Source organism: Pongo abelii, chromosome 3 (genome assembly GCF_028885655.2).
Source record: "Pongo abelii isolate AG06213 chromosome 3, NHGRI_mPonAbe1-v2.0_pri, whole genome shotgun sequence".
Taxonomy (NCBI): Eukaryota; Metazoa; Chordata; class Mammalia; order Primates; family Hominidae; genus Pongo; species Pongo abelii.
In genome coordinates, this window is record NC_071988.2 from 3417501 (window position 1) to 3431903 (window position 14403).

General features: G+C 48.9%; 1 protein-coding gene across 10 annotated transcripts in view; it reads left to right on the plus strand.

The window, feature by feature from the left end:
• Positions 1 to 14403, plus strand: part of RGS12 (regulator of G protein signaling 12) — a 148267-nt gene that overhangs the window by 84267 nt on the left and 49597 nt on the right. For all 10 annotated transcript variants that reach the window (XR_010139589.1, XM_063723294.1, XM_063723292.1 and 7 more), the window contains one exon: positions 8919 to 8940. Coding sequence is in view for 8 of the 10 variants with exons in the window: in XM_063723294.1 (XP_063579364.1) it covers positions 8919 to 8940 (22 nt within the window). In the remaining 2 variants the exon portion in view is untranslated. The remainder of the gene's footprint in view (positions 1 to 8918; positions 8941 to 14403) is intronic.

The following is a 14403-nucleotide window of genomic DNA, read 5'->3' on the forward strand; positions in this document are numbered from 1 at the left end:
TTACTAACAGAATAAACCTTAATAAAGGTTAGATTCCTCATGTGACACTATTCAGATAAATAATTTAAAACTTTCAAAACATTAATTTCAAAATAAAATATCCATGGATGTGTGTGGCCCAGACAGACTTCCTGCAGAGGAGCAATTGAGTCCTTGTCAGCTGAGCTGCCATGTTCAAGAGACCCGCCGAGGAGCAGAGATTGTGCGGACTTAAGTTACATTTTAAAATACTTTGTCAGTTTCTTTAAAACAGAAATGTATTTACTTTAGTGTAAATTCCAATTCTGGAGGCATGTTATAGAAATTTTTAGAGCTGTTTAATTACAGTATATGTTTAAATTGTAAGCACCGAAAAATGCTGACTTACTGGGATCTTTTTCCATGGGTGGCTTTGTTTTTGTGGCTGTACTTTTTTTGTTAAGTATAATGTGTATATATGGAAATTTGGGAAGAATCCAAGAAGTATGGGCCAATGAAAACAAGTTATTAATACAAATAGTACTGTATATGAGAGCACACATTAGGAATGCTGTGCTTTAATTCATAAACATGTTTACAGTGGTCCACATGTGCCAGGAGATGTGGGAATAGCTACCCCTGAAGTCATGTGGAGAAATGGGGTCCTCATCGCACACCATACACAAACATCAGCTCACAAATGGATTAAAGACACTTAAGACCTGAAACCAAAAAAACTCCTAGGAGAAAACACAGGGGAAAGCTCCATGACATCAGTTTCGGCAATGATTTTTTTTTGGACATGACACTAAAAGAACAAGCAACAAAACTAAAAGTAAACAAATGGGATTACATTGAAGTAAAAAGTTTCTGCACAACAAAGGAAACAACCAACAAAATGAAAAACGAACCTGTGAATGGGAGAAAGTATTTGCAAACTGTATATCCAGTAAGGGGTTAATATCCAAATGCATAAGGAACTCATACAACTCAGTGGCAAAAACCAAATAACCCAGTTGAAAAATGGCAAAGAGCCACAGTAGACATTTTTCCAAAGAAGCTCTACAGATGGCCAACAGATATATGCAAAGGTCTCAGCATCACCCATCACCAGAGAAATGCAGTCACAACAGTGAGCTGTCACTGCATGCCTGTAGAATGGCTGTTATCAGAAAGGCAAAAGATAACAAGTGTGGGTGAGGATAGGAGAAGAGGAAACCCTTGCACTGTTGGTGGTAACATAAATTGTACAGCCATTGTGGAAAACAGCATGGAGGTTCCTTGAAAAATTAAATATTGAACTACCATATGATCCACTACTGGGTATATCTCCAGAGGAAATAAAATCAGTCTCTCATAGTTGTGCTCCCATGTTCATGGAAGTGTTAATCACAGTAGCTAAGATATGAAAACCTAAGGGATAAAGGAAATGTGCGGGGTGTGTGTGTGTGTGTGTGTGTGTGTGTGTGTGTTTAGAGAGAGAATGAGAATAGCATATTCTGCCTTAAAGGAACTCCTGCCATTTGCAACAACATGGATGAAGCCAAACATGTGTGGCTTCACTTATATGTGGACTCTAAAAACATTGAATTCATGGATGCAGAGAGTAGATTGGTGCTTACCAGTGCCTGGGGGTAGTGGTGGAGAGATGTTGGACACAGGATACAAACTTCCATTTATAAGATGAATAAGTTCTAGAGACCTGATGTACAGCTTGGTGGTTGTAGTTAATAATGCTACATTTATTGTATGCTTTAAATTTGCTAAGAGAGTAAATCTTAATTTGCTAAGAGAATACATTCTCACCACACACAAAAAAGGCAACTAAGTGGGGTGGTGGAGGTACATGTTAGTTCACTTGATTGTGATAATCATATTACAGTGTATACATATATTAAAATATCATATTGCATACATTAAAAATTTAATATTACCTGTTATATTAATCTCTTCTCATGCTGCTATGAAGAAATACTTGAGACTGGGTAATTTTTAAAGGAAAGGGGTTTAATTGACTCACAGTTTCACATGGCTAGGGAGGCCTCAGGGAACTTACAATCATGATGGAAGGGGAAGCAAACATGTCCTTCTTCATATGGCAGTAGGAGAGAGAAGTGCCAAGCAAAAGGGGGAAAGCCCCTTATAAAACCATCAGCTGTCATGAGAACTCACTCACTATCACCAGGGGGTAACTGCCCCCATGATTCAATTACCTCCCACTGAGTCCCTCCTATGACACATGGAGATTATGGGAACTACAATTCAAGATTAGGTTTGGGTGGCGACATAGCCAAACTGCATCATTCCACCCCTGACCCATCCAAAATCTCACATCCTCACATTTTGAAACACAGTCATGCCCTTCCAACAGTCCCCCAAAGTCTTAACTCATTCTAGCATTAACTCAAAAGTCCAAGTCCAAAGTCTCATCTGAGACAAGGCAAGTCCCTTCTGTCTATGAGCCTGTAAAATCAAAAGCAAGTTATTTACTTCCAAGATACAATGGGAGTACAGGTATTGGGTATATACCCCCATTCCAAATGGGAGAAATTGGCCATAACAAAGGGGCTACAGGTCCCATGCAAGTCCAAAATGCAATAGGGCAGTCATTAAACCAAAATGATCTCCTTTGACTCCCATGTCCCACATCCAGGGCATGCTGATGCAAGAGGTGGGCTCCCATAGCCTTGGGCATCTCTGCCTCTTTGGCTTTGCAGGGTACACCTCCCCTCCCAACTGCTTTCACGGGCTGGCATTGAGTGTCTGCAGCTTTTCCAGGTGCATGGTGCAAGCTGTTGGTGGATCTACCATTTTGAGGTGTGGAGGAGGGTGGCCCTCTTCTCACAGCTCCACTACGCAGTGTCCCAGTGGGGACTCTGTGTGGGGACTCTGACCCCACATTTCCTTTTCACACTGCCCTAGCAGAGGTTCTGCATGAGGGCCCCACCCCTGCAGCAAACTTCTACTTGGACATCCAGGCATTTCCATACATCCTCTGAAATCTAGGCAGAGGTTCCCAAACCTCAATTCTTGACTTCTTTGCCCAATACCACATGTAAGCTGCCAAGGCTTGAGGTTTTCACCCTCTGAAGCAATGGCCTGAGCTCTGCTTTAGCCCCTTTTATCCATGGCTGGAGCTGAAGCAGCTGGGATTCAGGGCACCATGTCCTGAGGTTGCATAGAGCAGGGAGGACTTGGGTCCAGCCCAGGAAACAATTTTTCCCTCCTAGACCTCCAGGCCTGTGATGAGAGGGGCTGCCCCAAAGGTCTCTGATGTGCCCTGGAGACATTTTCATCATTGTCTTAGTGATTAACATTTGGCTCCTTATTACTTATGCAAATTTATGCAGCAGGCTTGAATTTCTCCCCAGAAAATTTTTTCTTCTTTTCTATCACATCATCAGTCTGCAAATTTTTCAAACTTTTATGTTCTGCTTCCTCTTGAACGCTTTGCTGCTTAGAAATTTCTTCTGTATGATACCCTAAATCATCTCTCTCAAGTTCAAAGTTCCACAGATATCTAGGGCAGGGACAAAGTGCCATCAGTCTCTTTGCCAAAGCATAGCAGGAGTGACCATTACTCCACTTCCCAACAAGTTCCTTATCTCTGTCTGAGACCACCTCAGCCTAGATTTCGTTGTCCATGTCACTGTCAGCATTTTGGTCAAAGCCATTCAACAGATCTCTAGGAAGTTCAAACTTTCACACGTATTTCTGTCTTCTTCTGAGCCCTCCAAATAGTTCCAACCTCTGCCTGTTGCCCAGTTCCAAAGTCACTTGCACATTTTCAGGTATCTTTATGGCAGCACCCTACTTCTGGTACCAATTTACTGTATTAGTCTGTTATCATGCTGCTATGAAGAAATACCTGAGACTGGGTAATTTATAAAGGAAATGGGTTTAATTGACTCACAGTTCCACATGGCTAGGGAGGCCTCAGGGAACTTACAATCATGGCAGAAGGGAAAGCAAACACGTCCTTCTTCACATGGTGGCAGTAGAGAGAAGTGCTGAGCAAAAGAGGGACTAACCCCTTATAAAACGATCAGATCTTGTGAGAACTCACTATCACAAGAACAGCATGAGGGTAACCGTTCCCATGATTCAGTTACCTCCCACTGGGTCCCTCCCACAACACGGGATTACTGGAACTACAAGATGAGATTTTGGTGGGGACACAACCAAACCATATCACCTGGACATCAAACTGCTGTCCTCCTCCAAGTTTTCATACTTCCAGAGAAATTGGTGAAGACTTTTCCTGACAAGATTACTTAATTTGCAAAGAGATCATTTATAATTACCATGAATCTTACTGCTTTTGTTTAATGAATATACCTGGGAGTGAGAGAGCTGTGCACTGTGTAAACTGAGGTCCAGCCACCTGTATGTGAAGGCCAGAGGCTTCCCTGCCAGCACCCAGCACCCCGTTGTACACCACAAAGTTTTATTTGTCAAAAAATAGTCGTAACCTCACCATTCAAGGGCGGTTGACTGCTGTTAGCTTTGGATATTGTTCCTTTGTGGCTAGTTATGTCTTTTCAGTATTTAAGAGTGTATTTTCGCAGATCTTACATTTTAAAGAAAATTTTACATGTTTGTGATTATACCATGAAATCATTTTGCATTATTTTTTCCACTTGCATTGATGACATAACTTCTAAAAGTTCTTGTCAGAGATATAATATCCCTTTTTGAAATGAAGAAAGGAACCGCAAGGTGCCCTCTCCTTCCCTGCTCTTCCTGATGCTGAGACAAGCCCTCAGTCACTCTGCCTCCTCCTCAGCTCCACTCCTGAGCACAGGCAAGCCCAGCCATGGCCTGGAAGCGACACTGATGATTAGTAAATCTGTGCTGAGTGCCGACTGGATGCTGTGCTGAGCCACTGTGGTGGGTGTCTTGATTCCTGTGACCACCTTGGGAGATCAACATCATGGGATCCACTGAAAAGTCTTGCTGGCTTGCATTAGTCCTGCTCACAGCACCATTTGTAGGTGACAGTCTTCAGGAGTTCTCCACAGTCGTTTCTGAATCTCAGATCCTGAGGAGACCACCTCAGTTCTCTGCTGCTCTCTCTCACTCCTCCTTGTTTTCTCTGCCCATCCCTCTGTGCTGTGGTCAGTATGATTGTTTTCAGTTTCATCTTCCAGTTCCCAAATTCTCTCTTCAACTGCCTAATCTCTGTTTAGCCTTCCTATTGAATCTTTAACTTCACTTATTGTATTTTCACCGTCAGACATTCCATATGGTTCTTTTTCCGATCTGCACTGTGCTCTTGTTCTGCTTCAGCCTTTGTTTCTCGACAGCTTCACAGATAGTTATTCAACACTCTGCATTAGATTGTTCCCGTGTCTGAGACTCTGCTCATTGTTGTCTCTGCTGATACCCACTCATGCTGGGCTTCTCCTTGGGTTTTTCATAGTGAACTCGTATTCGAGTGGGCTCACTATCTGGAACTCCTGAGGGCCCCTGTTGGGCTGTTTTCTTTCTGGAAGGATTTGCATTAATATTTGTGGCTTCCAGGAGTGTTGCACCTAGGACAACACTACTCCCCGAGGGCCATGGCCGAGCTGGATGGAGGATCTCAGGTTGAGGGGACAACCGTGCTGTGGCCGAGGCTTACTGCGGGCTCCCCGGCCCTAGTGGCATTGGCGTTTTCTAACTGCTTCCCCCTCTATTCCTTCCTCGTTTCTTTTCAGGGATTTCCCTTTACTCTTTTTGGAGTAGTGCTATATTAAAAAGCATGTTTGTGTGGGGCATGGAGGCTCACACCTGTAATCCTAGCACTTTGGGAGGTCAAAGTGGGAGGATTGCTTGAGACCAGGAATTCAAGACCAGCCTGGGCAACATAATGAGACCCCGTCGCTACAAAAAATACACAAATTAGCTGAGCATGTTGGTGAACTCCTGGAGCCCAGCTACTTAGGAGGCTGACATGGGAGGATTGCTCAAACCCAGGAGGATTGAGGCTGCAATGAGCCATGATTATGCCACTGTACTCTATCCTGGTGACAGAGCGAGACTGTCAACAAAAAAAAGTATGTGTGTCTCTCTACTGTCTTTAAAATAAATTTTTCCATAAATTTAAAACTGTTTGAAAAGGTAAAGTTTACTTTTAAAACAGCTCTACACTTTACCTGCATCCGTGCACTGTCTTGGAGCCTCCCAGAGGCTCTGGTCTAGCCCTACGTGCCCCCAGCCTGTGCCCATCACAGGAGCAGCGATGGCCCATGCCCACCTTCTTTGGCCTCTCGGTGGGCATCACACGCTCCCTGGCCACCTTCTCCTTCAGTCTGTTTGGCCTCTGGGACACTCCTCTCTGCTGGTTCTCGAGTTTCAGCTAATTTGGGGGACGTAAATGCTGTGTGTATAGAGGTTTTCTAGAGCACTTTGTTCGGCCTGCCAGATTCTGAGAATTGAATTTTACTCATGAGCATGACATGAAGTGAAACACCTCCTTCATATTTATGAAGTTTACATTTTAGGATGTATCTTTCAGATCTTATTGACAGCATTTCTGATTTTGTGTATGGCCTTGTGGATTTTCTTCTCATAATCTCAAAGGTATAGATTGCCTGTGATATTATTTATTTATTTTAAGATGGAGTCTCACTCTCTCACCCAGGCTGGAGTGTAGCAGCACGATCTTGGCTCATTGCAACCTCCGCCTCCCGGGTTCAAGTGATTCTCCTGCCTCAGCCTCCCGAGTAGCTGGGATTATAGGCATCCGCCTCCACGCCTGGCTAATTTTTATATTTTGGTAGAGACAAGGTTTCATCATGTTGACCAGGCTGGTCTCGAACTCCTGACCTTAGGTGATCCACTCACCTTGGCTTCCCAAAGTGCTGGGATTATAGATGTGAGACACTGCGCCCAGCCTGCCTGCGATATTATTTAGATTGCAATGTGATTGTGGATGATTTATTGTGGGCATGGAAGGAATGACAGCCTTCCAAAGTGTGTATGTCAGCACCTGTGACGTGGCTGCCCCACAGTCTCTGATAAAAACCAGTCCCTGCGGCTGAGGGCCAAGGGCCACATGTTGGCTTGAGGGGTGTGTGATCTTTCCCCTTCCTGGCCAATGAGAGGACAGTGAAGAGGTAGATGCAGACTGCTGTGTGTTTTCACTACTGGGAAGTGGGTCGGGTGGCAGGACCCTCCGAAGCTGGCCCCAGGTGGTCTCACACAGTGCCTGTCAGGGGGCTTACTTTGGGTGCCAGAGGACAGACTCTGCGCGGGAGGAGGATGCGCATAGCTGGTGTAGGTCGCTGGGCCGGGGCTGGCAGTGGACCCCGGATGCCCAGGCTGCGTCGGGGCACGGTTGCCCTTGCTGGCAGGCCGGGAGGCAGGGCTGGGGCCCTGTGCCGAGCTTGGGGTGGTCAGACAGGATGTGCAGAATTCCAGTGGGTGCGCCGCTCATGTTAAAACTCATACAGTGCGTGTCCTGGAGGGCCACGGTAGGGGCAGCAGCTGGAAGCCCTGGCTCCTTTTCCTTGGTCCCTCCCCCTCGGGAGGTTCCTCTGGGCCTCACTTGTTTGGATTTTGGCATGGGGGGTCTTAAAGCCCCAGTGACCTCCACTTCTCGAGAGTGGCCAGGAGGTACCAGGTTGCCCATCATGGCAGCACCTTCTCATTCGCTCTCCGGGCCCTGGCAGCCCTCGCCTTGGCAGAGAGGACAGAAGCGGGTCCTTGCCAGGCCATCTGGGAGGTCCCTGCAGGAAGGGGTTCCTGCCTAGATAGCAGCAGAGTGCCCGCCCAGGGATCAGATCAAACACGGGTTTGTCCAGCCTCTGGAGCTCCATTCTGCTCACCCCCTCTCACTTCCTGGCATCTGTGTCCCCTGGTGAGCCTGCCCCTTCTGATTCCTCTCCCTCCTGGGCTGAGTCCTGGGCTTGTCCCGCACCTGCCTGATGGCTCTGCGCCCTGGGCCCTTCCTGCCAGTGCAGTGCCAGGTCGCCCTGATCAGGGCTCCCGTTGGGGCCACTGTGGTTTCCTGTTCTTTTTGGCTTCCTCCTGGCTCAGCCGACTGTCTCGAGCTCTCGGCTTCCTCCTGGTCACACTGGCCTTCCGGTACCTCCTGCCACCCCTCCTGCATAACTTGACTTGTTTGTTCTTGTCCCTGGTGCCTTTAAGCCAGCCACCCTGCTCTCCTCCAGCCCCTTCCACTGTTCCAAGCCCCTTCATTGGAGGCGTCTCCCCAACCCTCCTGCTGGTGGCCGCTCTTGCACTGCTTGGGTGGGCAGGCACCAGATCCAGGGCTTGGCTCTGGGCTTGACTCCTCTGCTGCCACCCCCAGTGGTCATTGCACCTTTCTAGGCCCCGTTCCACCCCTGTGGGAGGGCAGTGATGCTGGAGAGCGTGAGGGGCGGCGAGCGTGGCCCTGGGTGGCGTTGTGGCACGTGGGCACTGAGTGGACTGTTGGTGGTTGCCCCTGAGTGTGGCCCTGGGTGGCGTCACGGCACGTGGGCACTGAGCAGACTGTTGGTGGCTGTCCCCGAGTGTGGCCCTGGGTGGCGTCACGGCACATGGCCACTGAGTGGACTGTTGGTGGCTGCCCCCGAGTGTGGCCCTGGGTGGCGTCACGGCATGTGGGCACTGAGTGGGCTGTTGGTGGCCGCCCCCAGTGCATGTGTCACTTACAGGGCATGATGCTACTGAAGTTTGTGAAGTTGGTTTCATTGATGCTGTTACTAAGACTGTAATGTCAGACATGTTGGGATCTGTTCTTTTCAAATAAAAAGGATGACTTCCTCTTGTTGGGTGTCACCTAGTCTGGGCGGAGTGGGAGCCGTGACTCTTGACTCATTGGGCCGTCTGGCTTTCCCGGGGCACCTCCACCTGGAGAGTGCCTCTGAGAACCTCCCAGAGTCTGCCCCTTGTGTTCCTCAGATGGACTTTTCGTTTCCTGGAGTTTTGTCATGAGGCTTAATTAACTCATGTCTCTCTCTCTTTTCTTTCAGTCTGCAACTGTGTCTGATGGCGGTAAGTCACAATTTCTGATGTATATATTTTTTATTTTTCATAAAGTTTTCAAATTGTGAAAGTGTATTTGCCATTTGATGCCCTCAGGAAAGACGGGTTGTTTGCCTTTCCCTGTCTCCTTGTGGGCGGGTTCTAGGTGAGTTAATTTTGGGGGCGCTTTCTATGACACCCAGGTGGCCTCGGCGTGTGTTTTGGAAGCTGTTTGTTAAGAGAACTGCCGTGGCCCTGAACACCAGTGTGGTAGAGCGCTATGTGTCTGAGGAGTGCACCCACCCGCCTGCCTGTGTCTGACAAGTTAAAACGTGTTTTTGCTCTTCCCTTGTTGTATAACCAGCTTTTAAACCAGCAAGTTAAGATTTCAAAGTGCTTTCTGAATTTGAGCAATTCAGGAAATTTGGGTGAGACCCAGAATTTTCTCAGGAAAAGTATAATAGACAAATTGAGAGTGTGGGATGAAGAGGAATCAAAAACTTAATTTCTGTGTTTAAAGAATTTTGTGCACAGGGATTCTTTTCACGGACTGATTAAAAAGGAAGTAGGCAGGAATGTCTTATTTCACTGAAGATTTCTCTGATGTCATCCTTATCATTTTGGTTCAATGATTTAAAAAAAACCTCTCCAAAGTAAGGAGAGTTCCTCCAAAATATTCCTCTTTTCTTCTAACACTCATGACAGTCCGCAGGCTCTTGGGTTTCGTCATCACCTCACGCTTTTGTCCCCATTTCTGTCCCTGAGAGCTGGAATAGGTGCACCTGGCATCTCTGTGGGCCAGGGATGGGCTGAGGCACAGGCTGTGCCGCAGAAGCTGCCCAGGGGCCGGTGGGTTTGAGGTGCCACCGTATTTGTGCATTAAAGAGAAACCAAATGTGGTTCTCTCACTTTCTGTGGTAATGCAGCTGCTGGCCTCAGTCCTCGGCCTCAGAAAGGGCTGCTGTCCCCAGGTAGGCAGACAGAGCTCAGGGCCCTCGCAGGTCAGCCACTCTGTGGGAAGGCCAGGAGGACCACAGGTGGGCAGACAGAGCTCAGAGCCCTCGCGGGCCAGCCGCTCTGTGGGAGGAGGAGCATATCTTGGGTTACACATGCACTGGCACCTGAAGCCAAGACCAGAGGGATCCCGACACTCGTGTGGTTGAGATGTATTTTGTAGAATAAACGGAATTCTATTTCCTATTTTATGTACAATGAAAATCATGTCATTTAATCAGTCTTAAGATGGAGGGAGGATAAACTTCCTTAATGAAAAGAAACAGGACCCAGAACCAAATCCAGGATAAAGTGACCGGTGTTTTGAATGATCTGTTCACACTTTCTCTTTCTGCTGTGTTCTCACTTCTCCTTTCTGGCAGAAGACATTCATTTCTTGCAGGCAATTTATACATGAAAGATTTACCTAATATGTTTAGTTTCACCATATGTAATAAGTTTTATTTGCCTCCAAAAGATTGCTTCTGTCAGCAATAGATGCAGGAACCTCAGAGTTGTATTATGTGTCCATTTTATAGTTGTTTAAAAACCTGCACCTCCCAAGGGTGGGAAGTCTCTAGCTCCTCGCCATGCTGGCTCTATGTGTCCCTCTGAGGAAGTGTGTCCTGGCGTCTCGCCACACTAGCTCTATGTGTCCCTCTGAGGAAGTGTGTCCTGGCCACGTGGAGATCCCCTGGCGCTAGGGCTTTCCACCCCCTACTCCTCCTTCTCTTCCCAGTGTCAGACCCTGGGGCCGCTGGGACAGGCCCATCCCTCCATGGAGAGCCCCAGACACAGAGGAGGAGACGGGAGGGAGGAGACAGTCATCAGCACACCCTGAATTTCAGGAACCGCAGTGGGCAGGCTGGATGTGTTTATTTAGTTCCTTTTTGTGTTTTTGTTATTTTTCCATCTTCAGTTTCTTTGCTTATAAGAGTAAAAAGAACCAGTTATCTTGTTTAATGTGCACATGAACTCTAGATCGGTGTCACATTCTGCCATGTAGGGCACTGAGGCAGAGTGAGGAGATCCAGCAGCTCACAGTAGACTGCAGGTGAGGTGGCCAGACTCAGGCCCTGGCTGAGAGGCCCCTCCACCCTGGCTCCCACCCACCCCCCAGCTCTGGGCCTCCACACACCCAGCCCCATGGTCCTGGAGAGTCCCCGCTCCAGCCCTGGACCCTCCAGCGCCTGCAGCTCCTGCCGCCTCTTCTGGTGTCTCAGGCAGAAAGAGTCCCCCTCCCCCACCCCCTGCCCTCCACGGCAGTGACAGGAGCCTGGGGGGTCCCAGGGAAACTCTGGCTGTGTTTCCACACACAGATCTTTTCACAGGCCGTGGTCAGTGGGAGACTCAGTGCACTGAGGTGGGCCTGGGAACTCCAGCACCCCAGTGTTTCTATGGGAAAAATGCTCCCCGAGTTCCGAGGAGGGACTGAGGAGTTGGCTTGGGGAGCAACCTGCTCAGCTGGGCTGTCTCTGCCTGGTCATCCTGTCTAGTTTTGGTGATTAATAGATCACTCACTTAGAAATATTTTGTGTTCAACGAGCCATGCCAGTGAGAGAGTTCGTGTTCATGCCACGGTTTCATTCTGTGACGCGTATCGTTCTTTTACAGCTTCGGCTCTCGCTGGAGAGTTTTAGTTTTGTGGCTTGGTTTTAAGGAAGTTGGACTATGCTATTTTGGCAATCTTTGTCAAGTTGGAGTGTGTTTTTTCACTTTTTCAGAAGAAAGGGGCTGATAGCGGCCACCCGTTCCTAGCCAAAGAGTGCCCTCGGGAAAAAGGGTTACGGCTGGTCTCTGGGGGGCACGGCAGGGCTGTGGGTGGGGGCAGGGAGCAGATTCCAGCTGGAGAGAAGGAAGCACATTCTAGCGTTATAGAGAAGCTTAGCAGGAGAATGGTCTGCCTTGTGGGAAGTTATTCAGACAGAAGTGTGAGGTCGAGCTGGAGGGCGATGGGGCGTTGTGAAGAAATGAGAAAAGGAAGACTCCCGGTTGCTCCTGGAAAAAGGAACCTCTCACCTCTCCTGGTCTGGCTCCACACGGAGCCGGAGCCATGGCCTCACAGAAGCCCGTTCTTGTGCCTTCCTCCGTTGGTCAAGCTCAGTGTCAAGAGGCCTGCCAGGATCCCCCCACCCACTGCAGCCTCCAGAGGTGGATGTTCCCGCTGTGACCACTTCACCTTCTGAAGTCGGGCTGTGGAGACTATCGGGGAGCTCCCAGAGCACCCACCTCCTCCTGTGCACAGCGTCTGTGCCAGCAGGAAAGCCGGGGAATTGTGCGGCTCTGGCTTTGGGGGATGGTGGCAGGTCCACATGACACCCCACATACATGACCCCGGTGCTCCAGCTGCTTCGCAAACACTCCGTTCTCACCAGCCTCACCCTGGGCACCCCCGACACGTACCAGTCCCGGTCCTCCATCCCCATGTCCTCATCATGCCTTGTGCCTCAGCTCTGCCCTGACCCCATTCTGTCCACTCAGCTGCCACCTACTCGTCCTCCATGCAGACCTCAGTCTTGGCCCTGTCTCTGCAGCCATCCTCCCGCTCCCTTCTCCTGAACACTCCTTCTCCTGTGCGGTTGCCCCCACAGCAGCAGCAGTGATCTGCCCGGCCCCTGCACTGGACCCCTCCACCAGCTCAGAGCCCCTGTCCCCCCAACCATCCTGCGTCCCACCCTGGTCTCCAATGGTGCCTCAGGCACATGCGGTTTCCCTCTTCCCGTCCTGACCACCTGCCCCCATCCTGAGTGATGGCCACTGTCAATTTCCTGCCCTTGCTAGGGGCAGCTTCCATCATTTTAATTATTCATCTGTGTTGGTGCTTTTGTCCCCCAAGATGGTGTGACCTCCACGTGGCAGGTCAGAGTTGTCCCGGCACCCGGCACAGCGGCTGGCACGAGAACTGTCTGTTGAGTGAATGATCGGGTGTTCAGCAGACATCAGCCAGAGCGTCAGGGCGAGGCTTGGGCGGGGACAGTGGCTTTCAGTGATTTTCCTTTTAGTCGTGAAGCCTTCTCAAAAAGCACACACACAAACTGAGTAGAAACAGCTCAGAAGCAGAAACTCCTGTGTGACTGGTGTTGGGGGGTGGACCCACTGCCGCCGCCTCCTCCTGGGCTGCTCTGCGCGCCCGCCAGGCTCTTCCAGTGCCTTCACCCGCCGCACGGGCCTTTGGAGCTCAGACCTGGCCATGGCCGAAGATTCCGGCTCCACCTGCAGCTCCACAGCTGACAGGCCAATCTCTTGGGGCAAGTCACTTTCTTTCTCCTAGTCTTGTGTCTTCATCTCACCGGTCCTTGTTAGGGAACAGGCACTGAGGCCTGGGGAGCTGTCACAAACGGCTGCCTGATGGTGGAGGGTTACTGTAATTGCCAGATTAACTTGGGGGACTTTAAACTGCATTCCTCTTTAAAATATAGAGTATAATTGTTGATATTTTTGGCAAATGCCAAAATTTGTATTCTATGCAATTTTGAAAGAGAAAGGGAAAAGCTTGAGAGTAGTACCATCAGTACTTACATAGAATTAGTTGATAAATTTACATTTTCCTCATCAGAAAAACAGTGCAGTCTAATTGCACATTTTCCAAAAATGTTTGCTAAATAGCAGAAACAGAATGTTAATTTGTAATGCGGTATTGTGGGAGCGGTTGTTTTAACCAGAACCCTTTACTTGATTTAATATGGCACATTCTTTTGGTTTGCTTTTGGAGTTCAAAATGATGCTCAGAATCACACAGTGTATTTATAGGGTGTGGAATACCGTATTAGTATTTGTAAACAGGAGTCAGACTGGAGATTTTCAGTTTTGGCAGTGTGGAGACTTGATTTCTGCCAGGATGCCTTCCGATGTACTTGTTTCTTTCCAATTCTACAAGATATTTAGAGAGTGTTTATTACTAATTTTTAATATTGTGAAATTATTTTTTCAAGCAAACAAATTCAAAGGTAATAAAGCCACTAACCGCATACCTATCTTCCAGAGTTAACGTGTGCTAGCCGGGGGGCCTGTGCCTGAGAATTGACTCAGGGCTGGGGCGACCACAGAAGCCCTTGGTGCCTCTGCGGCTGCATCCCCTCCCCAGAGGCCATACTTGGAGGCAGGCGCCACCGCTTCCCACTCCAAGGGAGTTTCTTAGTTAGATTCTTGGGGAAAAGGTAAAACAAACCAAGAACTCCTCTCATGCAACCTTAGGCGTGAGAAGCAGTGTCCGCCCTGTTTGGTGGTCTGGAGGCCACGTCAGAGAGGGCTGCCTGGGGTGTTTGGGGGCATCAGAGAGGATTGCTTGGCGTGTTTGGGAGCTTCAGAGAGGGCTGCCTGGGGTGTTTGGGGGCATCAGAGAGGGCTGCCTGGGGTGTTTGGGGGCATCAGAGAGGGCTGCCTGGGGTGTTTGGGAGCTTCAGAGAGGGCTGCCTGGGGTGTTTAGGGGCGTCAGAGAGGATTGCCTGGCGTGTTTGGGAGCTTCAGAGAGGGCTGCCTGGGGTGTTTGGGGGCATCAGA